Source organism: Rhineura floridana, chromosome 5 (assembly GCF_030035675.1).
Source record: "Rhineura floridana isolate rRhiFlo1 chromosome 5, rRhiFlo1.hap2, whole genome shotgun sequence".
NCBI classification, from domain to species: domain Eukaryota; kingdom Metazoa; phylum Chordata; class Lepidosauria; order Squamata; family Rhineuridae; genus Rhineura; species Rhineura floridana.
Window position 1 is genome coordinate 154,958,635 of NC_084484.1, and position 13,043 is coordinate 154,971,677.

The following is a 13,043-nucleotide window of genomic DNA, read 5'->3' on the forward strand; positions in this document are numbered from 1 at the left end:
TCCCACCGTTCAAGGTTGGCCTGTGGGGTATGGCCAGATAAAAATCTGGTCTCTGGAGCCAAAAAGGTTCCCCACCCCAACATATTGCTTTGGAAAGTGTGAATAAGGCAGATTTGCTTTTCAGTGTGATCAAATTTCTTCCCCCATCCCTACCAGTATCCACATTTCCTTTTTTAGGTTTGAGGACTCTGTGCATTGCGTATGCAGACCTGTCGGAAAACTCTTACCGCGATTGGCTGACTATCTATAATGAAGCCAGCACAACCTTGAAGGACAGAACTCAGAAGCTGGAGGAGTGCTATGAGATTATTGAGAAGGTAACTATAAGACATGATTTTGAGCTGCTTGCAGCCGAATCCTCTCCCACCTGAAAATCTTACAGATAGCATATAGACTAAACTTTTACGAAGCATTATATTTATTCTGTTTGATTGGAACCATTTCAGATGTGTTAACTTCAGATCTCTCAAATATATATATATATTTAAAAAACATGTACTTTTTTCCTGTATAAGCAGGAATAAGGGTGTTTTCTTAATGAAATGGAAACAACAGAATTTTTATTACTTCATAGAAATATAGCAGGATTTCAACATAAGATTGGCCTGGTTTGCGAGTCATGCTGCTAAGCCAAACTATGAATTAGTGCAAGTGCTCAGATCTCTGGTGAGGAGATCACAGCCACTTTGCTCCTCTCTAGTTGTTTTGCCGCTGCATCATGCTGAGGTAAGCCTGAGCTTTAGCTGCCCCAAACAAGCCATAAGCTGCAAAGCAAGAACAAACCTTGGTTATAGCTTATGGTTGAGGTGCCAGGCTAAGACCTTTTTATTTACTCAGGCCTTTGGTGATTAAGTAGGTCCCTGTAATGATACTCATCTTTGAGTGGGGCGGGAATGACTTGTACTTATTAATATGTTATTGGATGAGCATTTTATGCATTTTTGTATTCATTGTTTTAAATCTTCTTGTTTTATCTGTGTTTTATCTTCTTAAGTCGCTTTGAGACTTTTTCTTTTGTATAACACGACTAACAAATGTAAACCGCCTAAAGAGTTTGGGAATAGGAGGCACTGTTTTACAGTGGTTCCGTTCCTATCTCTCAGGCAGGTACCAACGGGTGGCATTGGGGGATGAGGTTTCAGGCCCTTGGCCTCTTAATTGTGGAGTGCCACAGGGTTCTATCCTCTCCCCCATGCTATTCAACATCTATGTAAAGCCGCTGGGTGCCATCATCAGGAGTTTTGGGCTGCAGTGTCACCAGTATGCGGATGACACTCAGCTCTATCTCTCATTTAAATCCTCACCAGAGTTGGCTGTGAACACCATGTCCAAGTGCTTGGAGGCCGTAAGTGGATGGATGGGCGAGAACAGACTGAAGCTGAACCCTGACAAGACCGAGGTGTTGCTCGTGGGTGACAAAAGAAGGCTGGGAGATATCGACTTGGTGCTGAATGGGGTGAGATTACCCCTGAAGGACCAGGTCCGCAGCCTAGGGGTCATTCTTGACTCCCAGCTGTCCATGGAGGCTCAGGTTTCGGCAGTGAGCCGGGCAGCTTGGTATCAATTGCATCTGATATGGAGGCTGCGACCCTACCTTCCTGTGCATCTGCTCCCATGAGTGATACATGCCCTGGTCTCCTCTCGCTTAGACTACTGTAATGCGCTCTATGTGGGGTTACCCATGAAAACGGTCCGGAAATTGCAGCTGGTACAGAATGCGGCGGCACGTTTGATCACACATTGTTGCCGCCGGGATCGTATCACCCCAGTGTTAAGAGATCTTCACTGGTTACCAGTTGTTTACCGGGCCCAATTCAAGGTGTTGGTTTTGACCTTTAAAACCCTATATGGTTTTGGCCCAGTTTATCTGAAGGAACGCCTCCAGCATCACCAATTAGGCCGCCTAACAAGATCAGCCACACAGGACCTTCTCTCGGTCCCACCAGTCAAAACAGCTAGGCTGGTGTGGACCAGAGAGAGGGCATTTTTGGTTGTGGCCCCCACTCTCTGGAATTCTCTTCCTTTGGATCTCTGACATGCCTCCTCCCTGATGGGTTTTCGCCGAGACTTAAAGACCTGGCTATTCAGGCAGGCCTACAGAATCCTCGGGGTGGATGAGTTTTTATAATGTATTAATTGATGTTTTAGACCACCTTGTGCCTTTTTTGATTGTATACTGTATTTTATTATGTTTGCTGTTAGTCGCCTAGAGTGTCCGTTAATTCGGACAGATAGGCGACTAACAAATAAAATTTATTATTATTATTATTAATTGTTAGTATTATTATTAATAATAATAATGGGTAGTCTGGAGAGAGATAAACCATTTGGATGACCCGCTAAGCCAAATTATGGCTTAGCTCAGCATGGTGCAGCAGCAAAACAATCAGAGAGAAGCAAACCAGCCACTATCTCCTCTCCAGGAGCTCATATGTTCACACTGTGTTATGGTTTGGTATAGCATGACGTGCAAACCAGGTCACATTGTTTCTCTGTATCTGTGCACTTATTGCTAGTCTTATTGAATTGGGCCTGTAATATTTTTATGTTTGAAGAGAAAGGAGAAGGTAACGCTGATCTTGGTGTAGAAAAGCTCTGTGGAACTGCTAGGTGAAAGCTAAGAGAGAAATAAAACCACTACTCATAGAGCTGCTGCCAGAAACAGATGTCTTAAATGCTACTTGTCTACTCACCTAGGGAGACTTGCAATTGAGCACCAAAGTTCTAAGCTTCCTGCATGTAGCCAACCAGCCAATTCTGACTGTTGCATACAGCTTTGAGAGATCATGAAGTTTGCTTGCACCTCATCAGCTATGGCAGCAATCTGAACAAGGCAAGATGTGCAGAACTGGACAGGCTTATTTGCTGCTAGGAGAAGCATTTATTGCCCTTAGCTGGCCCAAAGCTCCACAGTATTAGGAACTCAAGGCCACTCTTGCAGTGTTTTGGAAAAATGGAGGCGACATCGCTTGGAGACAGGGCATATGGCTTTCTTGTGGGGAGCCTCGCCTCGGGTTCAGTGGTATTTGGTGTCTCTATCAAGACAGTTCCAAGATAGAAAACAATAGTAATGAACTCAGTATAAAGCTGGCCATTATATTACATTTTAAAAATGGGCTAAAGAAATAGGTAGAGATCCCTCTCTTTGTTCTTGCCTGAATGTCCTTTGTTGCAGAGAGGAATGGTGCAGGCTCCTGGCATCCATGCTGAGATATTAGTGCTAGACTTATACTCTGCTGCCATAACAATTTACACTAAGCAATTATTACATTTTTTTTTTAGTATTTACTACTTTGGGTTGGACAGCAGGAAAGCAAGCAGGGAAATCTGTAAATATTGTTTAGCTGCTGTCCACTTTGGATAAATAAAAGTATGCATCAGTTACTATTTCTCTTCCCTCTTACATTTAAAAAGTTAACAGATTTTCATCACAATTAAGTCCCTTAATTTTTGTATTCCTGTGGTTGAATTTTTTTTAATCTTAGCAACCTTTACATCACAACTAAACAACTTTTCCCCCTAGCTTTTTAAAAAGTGTTGTCTCTTCACTTATAAACAGCTTTGCAAAATACACTGGAAATCTCTTAAATTATTCCATGGGTTGCATGTTTGATTTGGAGCCAAATGTGTAATTCCTGTTTTGCAAAAAAGTCACATGTTGGTTGAATATATAAACTTTTATAAATATATAGGAAAACTCTCTTTTCCCTCTTTTTCAGAATGCAAGCTATTTATTTAGTCCATTAAACAAAGGGCACTTAAGTCTATCATGATGGATTTTGACAAATGTTATTTATAAAAGGCTGGGCCCTCAGGTCTCAAAATGGCAGCAAGTCTCACCGAGCTAAATGGAGCTTATTTCTGACATAGTAGCTGTTGCTCAATCTGACTTCTAACTACTCATTCTTACCAGTTGTTAGGTGGTGGGCAACCACACATACAGAATTCTACATGTGTTGGACTTTTAACCTGCCAGCAAGTTAAACCTCAATGAACACAGAGTTCAGCACATGCTGCTGACTATTTTATGATCTCCTGAAACATATACCAAGTGAGACCATTGGTCCATCTAGTTCAGTATTGTCGACCCTGACTGACAGGGTTTCATGCAGATATCCTTCCCAGCTGTGTCTGGAAATGCTGGGGGTTGAACCTGGGACCATCTGCATGCAAAGCATGTTCTCTCCCACTGGGCTGAACCCTTCCTCAGCTGTACAAGTCAGCATGAGCTGGCTGTGGGCATTAGGCCTTTTAAGTGAATAGTGCTTAGATTATAACCCAAATCTAATTGCTAGAAATGATAATAGGAAGTTTTTCAGCTCAATTGCATACATGCCCAGTTAGAAGTAAGTGCCACTGAGATCAGTGGAAGATATTCCCAGAGTAAATGAACATAGGATTCAAGCCTTGGTTGGCTTGGACCCAGTGCAGGCACAGTAATGCAAATTTCTTAAACATGGTTAAGAGACTGAGAGTGAAGTGCAAGCTGATGTGCTCCCCCTTGGAACTCTGCATCTCTGTTCCTGGCATTTCATCTAACTATGGGTTCTAATAAGGAGAGCACTGCTGGATTAAACTAATGGTTTATCTTGTCTTTTGCCAACCAGATGCCTTCTAAATGTTCTCGACTGCAATTCCCATCAGCCCTCAGCCAGCATACCCAATGGTCAGGGATGGTGGGAGTTGTAATCTACAACATCTTGAGGACACCACATTGGCTACCGTGGCAAGAATGTGAGCAGTGCAATGTCAAGAGCAGACTCATGGGAGATGGCTGATCATCTTCTGTTTGTATCTGCACTCACACTGCATTGATCTGAAAAGTTGTATACATCTTTTTCTTCAGTAAACTATTAGCGTTAGCTGTTAAATCTCTTCCGCTAAAAACAATGGGACTTAAGAGCCAATTAGCAGCTGCATGAATATATATTAAAAAGTAAATTGCACACATGGAGAGGGGGAGCTGATCTTTTAACCTCCCCCCCATGGTTGCGATCTGGAGCAGGGCCACTATGGTTGTATTTGCACTGGAAAAAAGCTCCCATTCACTCAATGGGAGCTTTCCCTCCAATACAGATTGCAGGTGCAGGAGGCCTAATCCAGTCGGGGGAGCGGGAGGTCAAAGCCTCCATACCCCCATGTGGAGTTTCCTTATCTAGATTGAGACTCTGCACCTGCTAATTAGTTTCAGAAAGACATCCATGTAACTGCCTGAACAGCATTGTGTCTAGTTTGCCTCCCTAAAAGTTTTTCACTTTGTCCAGGATGTGCTTTTATCTGTTGCTATTTCTTTTAAACTGTTTGTTTTTACAGCAGTCACCCCAAAACCTCAGAGAAATTAGAAAGCTGCTAGGGCTAGTGCATTTACAATTATGTATGGTATGTGTCACCTGATATTAAAGTTTTTTACTCAGAAGCAAGTTTTAATGAGTTCAGCTGGACTTACTGCAAAAGAAATTTCCTTAAGAGTGGAGCCTTTTTCTTATTTTGGAGTACATATGAATCTGAAGCATATGCAGAGGTGGGAAGATTAATGAATGGCCTTTACATTTGTGCTCCCAATACGGGACATGATCAGGTCAATTAATAGCTTTAGTTTTGGATGATTACACCCACTTTATAAGCATAGTTTGAGAGTAGGAAATACATTTAATTATATGATGCCATGTGATCTCTTTTTTCTGAACTTAAGGAATGTACCAATTAAGGCTATTAAGGACGTTGCTATGGTAACTGGTGCATGGACCTCTATATATGTTCCTCCACTGGCTATCTTTTAAAGTTGCTAAATTTAAAGCAATTTAAATTAATTGCTTTTGAATCGTTGCCTTCCTGCTGATCAAAGCACTTGATCCTTTTATGCACTCTGAAATGTCCAATTTTCTTGCCAGAGGAACAACAAAAAGTTAACTGCACCGTACATCTCTTGTCTGAGGATAGCAATAGAGAGGATAAGGTGCAGCTTGCTGTCATTAATTTTATTTTTGAGCATGGTTCGAGCTGAGATTGGTCTAGAGAATGAGATCTCCCAATTCTTTCTCTCCCCCCCCCCTCCCGGTGCCATTTTCAGGATTTACTGCTTCTTGGTGCTACGGCCATCGAGGACCGCCTTCAAGCAGGTGTTCCAGAAACGATATCCACTTTAATTAAAGCAGAAATCAAGATTTGGGTACTGACAGGGGACAAACAGGAAACGGCTCTGAACATAGGTAAAAACTCTTCAATTTTTCTAGTAAGCTGGATCTGCGGAAAGTGTTAGATTGCAGGGATAGGGGAGAAATTTGATTCAGTTTGCATTTAAAGCTAAATCTATAAAATTCCCACTTTCCAGAACAGTATGAGAACTGAAACAGCCATCCTTCAAAATTCACATTTATCCAAATTTTGCTATACAGTTCTCCAATCAATGAAATGTTTAGAAAAATTGCTTATATTAGAGGGAACTGTGCATGAAAATAAATGTATTAGTGAAAATAACATACAAAAATGAACATACACGCAGAACTGTTTATGAGGAGAAATTTACACTGATGAATTTTTTTATTGCAAATTGCTGCAGAAATGTGGAGAATTGAATTTAAGATTGGAAAATGAGAAACGGAAATGAAAATGACAGATCCTAGTATTCCTAGTTGTATCCAATGTTAGCCATAGTCTCAGTACACCCACTGAAATGAATAGCCATGACTAACATCACCATCATTGTTATTATATCATATTTATTTGTTGTGTTTTTACACTACTTTTGACATATCTAATTACCCCCCCATTAAAAAACAAATGCCTGGATAAATTTATTATTATTATATTATTTATATTATTTACATTTATACCCCACCTTTCTTTTCATGATTGAAACCCATCCAAGCACTGACCAGACCTGACACTGGGAGCTGGCCTTATGTGCCTTCAGGCCATAGCCTGGGATAAGAATGTTTTTGCCTAGCTCCTAAAAACAAGACAGCAATGGTGCCAGGCATGCTGTGGGGAGAGCATTCCACAAATGGGGAGCCATTAATGCAACTTGTAAATTTCACTTCAAATGCAAAGATGTATCACTTAACACAAAAGTCAGGATCATTCAGACCATGGTATTCCCGATCTCTATGTATGGATGTGAAAGTTGGACAGTGAAAAAAAGGCATAAGAGAAAAATAAACTCATTTGAAATGTGGTGTTGGAGGAGAGCTTTGCGCATACCATGGACTGCGAAAAAGACAAATAATTGGGTGTTAGAACAAATTAAACCAGAACTATCACTAGAAGCTAAAATGATGAACCTGAGGTTATCATACTTTGGACACATCATGAGAAGACATGATTCACTAGAAAAGACAATCATGCTTGGAAAAACAGAAGGGAGTAGAAAAAGAGGAAGGCCAAACAAGAGATGGACTGATTCCATAAAGGAAGCCACAAACCTGAACTTACAAGATCTGAACAGGGTGGTTCATGACAGATGCTCTTGGAGGTCGCTGATTCATAGGGTCGCCATAAGTCGTAATCGACTTGAAGGCACATAACAACAAAATAAATTTCACTGGGTCTATACTAAGTACAACTTAGCTGAATACAACCCACAAGGTTTTGTGGATTGAGGATCATGGCTTTAAAAGGTTCATTAATTGTACTGCTTTGACCCATTCATTTAACTCATTGCTTGATTGAGAGATAAGGACTACAGGCTCCTAATTGAGAGATATCACTGATAAACAAGAAAGGGAACAAGATGCATGTGGTCTGTATAAAGCAATAAGAGATTTCCTTGTTGCTCAGACCAGAAAGCTTGCACACCCTGTATTTATTTATTTTATTATTTGATTGATATCCCGCCCTTCCTCCCAGCAGCAGCCCAGCTATATATGTTTTTATAGGAATCAGGGAGTATCACATGATATACTTTGGCCTATTGGCACATGAGGGCTTCTGGGGAGGGTGCCCAGATACTAATTTCCTTGCAGTTCCCTCCTGCAGCCATAGATGAGTGAGAATCGCTTGTGTGTCATTAATTAGAGAACCATTCTGTTGTGCCAATGCTGCACAAGCGGATTTCTGCTCAGTCAGGCAGCTTCCTCATCTCCTCCTGCTGACTGCAGCCTCCTGTAGCGCCCCCCCCAAGCCTCTCAGGGTTGTTTCCCCTGCCCCCTGGAAAGACCTGGGATGAAGAAGGAGCTGCCGCAGGCATGGAGTATTAGAGGCAATTGCATGGAGGCAGCTTGTTTGAGCAACTTCTTCCTTGCACAAGATGCCTCAGCCTGATTAATTAATAAAGTTACAATAAAAGGGAAAAATATAAAACTGGAAAGAATTACATCACAACATCAATAATAAAAGGCACCTTAGTCTTAAGTCCATGTTACGGTAGCCAAATTATCCTGCTTGAATAAAGGGTAACAGTTTGTTCAAAATCACATGCTAGATAATAACTGAAATCCAAATAAATAAAACAAAACCATGCTTTAAAATCACCTTAACAATCCTCAGGGATAACCAGCTCAATGTCTCATAGTCCACAGGTCAAATAAAATCCAAACATTTCCAGCACTTCATTTAAATTACATTTTTGCAGTGTAGCATTTCAGTTCCAGTGCTGTATAAAGCTATATCAACGTTTCGGCCTCCATCTGATTTCCATTCCGTTCTCCCATTGCAGCTCCCTGCTCCACAACCCAGGACTTTCCGGAGCCTCCCTGACTCTTGGAGGTAGCTCTTCAGGGGGCTGCAGTGGAGATGAAGGGGCAGGGAAACTCCTTCGTATGAACGGACTTAGGCCCATGGTGTGCTCAAAGTCATGTCATTAATATGCACACCTATGAGTTTCTTAATGGGTACTTGCAGTAGTAGATTCTAGGGCCAGAGATATCACTGGTGTATTTTTGAGTTGTGGTATTTCTTAGAACGTTCAAAGAATATTCTTAAAAACATTATTACAAAGAGGCTTCACTGATCCAGGCACTACCTTAGGTGTTCATCTGAATCTGCCCTCCCATAGAATCCCTACAACTTTTATGATGGTCCCAGGATATTGGCAGTCAATTATCATCAAGAAACTCTGCTAGTACCAAGGCTACTTTATCATTCGAGGAAACTACAACTGACTTATGCCACTTCACTCTATTCTTTTCAGTTTAACATATTTTTTATTAACATTGGTTTTAATTTCAATTCTGCTTGTGCACCAGCCCTTTCGCGCTTTGTAACCTTCAAGACAGTACACATTAAGACCTGTTGGCTGACTCTTAGTTATTTAAGACAGGCTTTTAACGCCAAAGCTCTGGTATTCTGTGACTTCACTTGCATTAAGCTCAGTGGAGTTTTGGACAGCTAATAATTCTCTTTATTTACTTCTCCTACTAAAAGTGACATTTCAGGTGCAACCTCAATAAATCATATGGACTTTGTATCTTTACCACAGCACAGAAAAATGTAAATGTATTTTCAGGGGCAAGACAAAACAGATCAAGAAGGGTTTTCTGCAGTGTTCTTAATGGAATGAGGGCAGCTGATTTACGGAGCAATCCTATACACCAGTTACATTGAGGAGGGAGAGATTTGTTGCTGCTATGTTACTGGAACTGCTGCTATATCCTATGACCAGCTCAGCCCAGAAAGGAAACAGCAAAAGCATAATACAAAACATTAGGCATTTACTAACAGCAGCATGATTCATGCTTGGCCAGGTTTTGGAGGGACCTTACTGGAGCTACAGCTGACTCCTGGCACAAGAAAATTTGGCAATTGGCTGTGGCAAAAAGAATTACCTACAAATTTAAGGCATTATTATGGTGTCAAGCAAAAAAGGACTGTTTTATAGGGCAATGGTATGATTTTATTAGTTTTGTTAATGAAGAAACGGATAATAATGGCTCCCCCGATGCAGTTTGTACAGATATGGAATGCCTGATATGTATTATAATAAACTTAAACTAATCCCTAAGAAGAGGTATTTTAGGTCACATTATTTATTTATTTATTTATTGCATTTATATACCGCACCATAGCCGAAGCTCTTTACAGTTTACAACCATTAAAAACAAGTATACAAATTTAAACCATTAAAACCCATAAAAAACGATAAGCAAGTTAAAAACACACATTATTCAAATGCTGTTAAAGTGCCTAGGAGAAGAGGAAAGTCTTGACCTGGCGCCAAAAAGATAACAGAGTTGGTGCCAGGTGCACCTCGTCAGAGAGATCATTCCATAATTTGGGGGCCACCGCTGAGAAGGCCCTCTCCTTTGTTGCCAGACTCCCAGCTTCCCTCAGAGTAGGCACCCGGAGGAGGACCTTTGATGTTGAGCGTAGTGTACGGGTAGGTTCCTGTCAGGAGAGGCGTTCCATCAGGGATTGTGGTCCCAAGCTGTGTAAGGCTTTATAGGTCAAAACCAGCAGCTTGAATCGAGCTCGGAAACATACAGGCAGCCAATGCAAGCGGGCCAGAATCGGTTTTATATGTTCAAACCGTCTGGTCCCTGTTACCAATCTGGCCGCTGCATTTTGCAAAAGCTGCAGTTTCCGAACCGTCTTCGTGCCACCGAGGCTACCTGAGCCTCAAGTGACAGAGATGGTTCTAGGAGAACCCCCAAGCTACGAACCTGCTCCTTCAGGGGGAGTGCAACCCCATCCAGGACAGAAAACGCTTAGCACATTTTATTGTTCAAGACATAAGACAGCCCAGCTCCCCAGCATATGACATACTTTGTTATAATACAATTACCACCGCAGCTACTCACCTGAGTACTTTTCAGAAAGGCTTCTTTTACTTTGTTCTATGGTTCTTTATGAAGTTTTTAATGAAATTGCTTTACCTAATGATGTGTAGATATATTTGTATAATTGGTTTTGCACTTGTAAACCAATTGGAAGCCATTTGGGCAATTAAATGGTATATAAATTAATTAATTTATTAATTATAATCAAAATAGATGTCCCTCCAAGGAGGGGTTTGAATCCTTTTAAGCTTGCAACCACCTTTTTGGAGTCCAACACACACAGGGCAACATAGCTCCCTGGGCAGGATGCGTGCAAAGAGCATAGGCAGCCCTTCTGGGACAAGGATTCAAATCAAGGCCTGCACAGGGAGGGAAAGGCTCTTTTGCCAAGTAACCAAAGGGAGGGACCAGTACATGCAACACAGGGAGCCACAGATGTGCACTGATGACAGCAGCAGCCTCGGGTGGCTCTTTGCACAGGATTGGAAATGAGGACCTCACCAGGGGAGAACAGCAGGAATATTTTTTCTGCGATGGATTTGCAAACCTACCCAATTATTTATGGTGTATTAGTTGCTCACTACAGGTCTTTAAGCGACTCACAACAAAGTAAGAGCCAAAGGCATTGTATAAAAGAATATATTAGAATAAAACTATTTCAGGGACCCATAAATAGGACCAGTAAAACTTCAGCAGCAGAAAATAGTTATCAATAAACAGCTTTATCATAATCAGAGCATTCCACAGCTTTATAAAGGTCTTATCCTTTGTCACCATGCAATTAAAATACATGCAATTAATCAACAAAGATTTCTTTCATTTTAGTAATATATCACTGCATATGGAAATACTGGGAGAAGCTATCCAGCTCGGTCCTGAAGAATTAACTTTCCACATTCAAGGAGTTACAGATATGGGAGAGCTGTCAAACTAGTGATACCCCCCACATGCACTTTGAGACCCTTGAAAAAACTATGCCATGTGCCTCTCTAAAGATCTGATTCTGCTTGCAGTCTGTTCCCAAACTGCTCATGCATGTCTTGCAATCTACAGAAGGGTTAGGTAGCTCCCTTCATTTGTGATAACTGGCCATGCTACTTGGGGCTGATGGAAATTGTACTCCAACAACATTCTAGAGGGTGCTGTGTTAGCTACCTCTTGTCTGGAGATACATCAAGAGAGGAGCGATTGCCACTAAGTAGACCAGCTGAGGTAGGTGAAGCTCGGCAGGCAGATGGCTACATGCAATCTGACAGTGGGCCTTTTCTCTAAATACTAATTACTCCTACTGAACACTCAGATTTTATAGCAGGGATGGGAAACCTCTGGCCTGCAGGCCAATCCACAGGCCGATCTAATTTGGCCTGTGAGGTCATTCCCCCCAAACCACACCCACCTGTCAATCAGCTGACATCATTTTAATGGACAGCTGATGTCAGCTGCTGGAAGGGGTGAATGGTGTTCAATTTTATATTGGTTGCACCCACCAGTTCCCCTCAGGAAACTGGTACATGTAGCCAAAGCAGCAGGATGTAACCCTTTGTTCATCATCTGATGAGCAGAGAGTTCAATCCTACTCACTGCTGTAGAGAACACCCTGGTGAAGCAAATTCCTGCAGGCCACCTTTGACAGGTGGGCGGGACCACCCACCTATTAGTCACCTAATGCAATGGTTTGCAAGCCAGTGATTCCCTCCTTTGGTGAGCTGCCATAGTGGCAAAAAATGTAAGACCATCGCAATTTGTTGCACATGTCCCTAGTCCAAGACCTAAACCAGACTGCAATATAACTGTTCTCCTCAAGCTCATTTTGAAAGCAAAGTCTCTAAGTGAGCACCCAGTGGGCACATAGGTCTATGTTTTTAAACCCATGTCTGAAAGCATCGGTGCATCTGAATTCCCTTGCATGATTGTTGGATCCTCCTAATCACTAAGGAATCCAGTAAAATGTTTTGCTATTGGTACAGCTTGAGGACGTCGACAAGGTGCTTGGACAGGTGCGTGCAACCACCTCTGTATTAGATCCTTGCCCCTCTTGGCTGATAAAAGCTAGCAGGGATGGCACTGCCGGCTGGGCCAGGGAAGTGATTAATGCCTCACTATATGAGGGAGTGGTCCCGAACTGCCTTAAGGCGGCGGTGGTTAAACCACTTTTAAAGAAATCTTCCCTGGACCCAAAGAATTTGAATAACTACAGGCCGGTAGCAAATGTGCCATTCCTGGGCAAGGTTCTGGAAAGGGTGGTTGCATCCCAGCTCCAGGCTCTCTTGGATGAGACCGATTATCTGGATCCATTTCAATCGGGTTTCAGGCCCAGTTTTGGCACGGAGA

General features: G+C 41.9%; 1 protein-coding gene across 4 annotated transcripts in view; it reads left to right on the forward strand.

Annotated features, from left to right (window-relative positions):
- Window positions 1-13,043, forward strand: part of ATP8A2 (ATPase phospholipid transporting 8A2) — a 564,338-nt gene that overhangs the window by 152,087 nt on the left and 399,208 nt on the right. For all 4 annotated transcript variants that reach the window (XM_061629581.1, XM_061629578.1, XM_061629580.1 and 1 more), the window contains exons 22-23: window positions 178-317; window positions 6,071-6,209. In XM_061629581.1, the coding sequence (XP_061485565.1) occupies window positions 178-317; window positions 6,071-6,209 (279 nt within the window). The remainder of the gene's footprint in view (window positions 1-177; window positions 318-6,070; window positions 6,210-13,043) is intronic.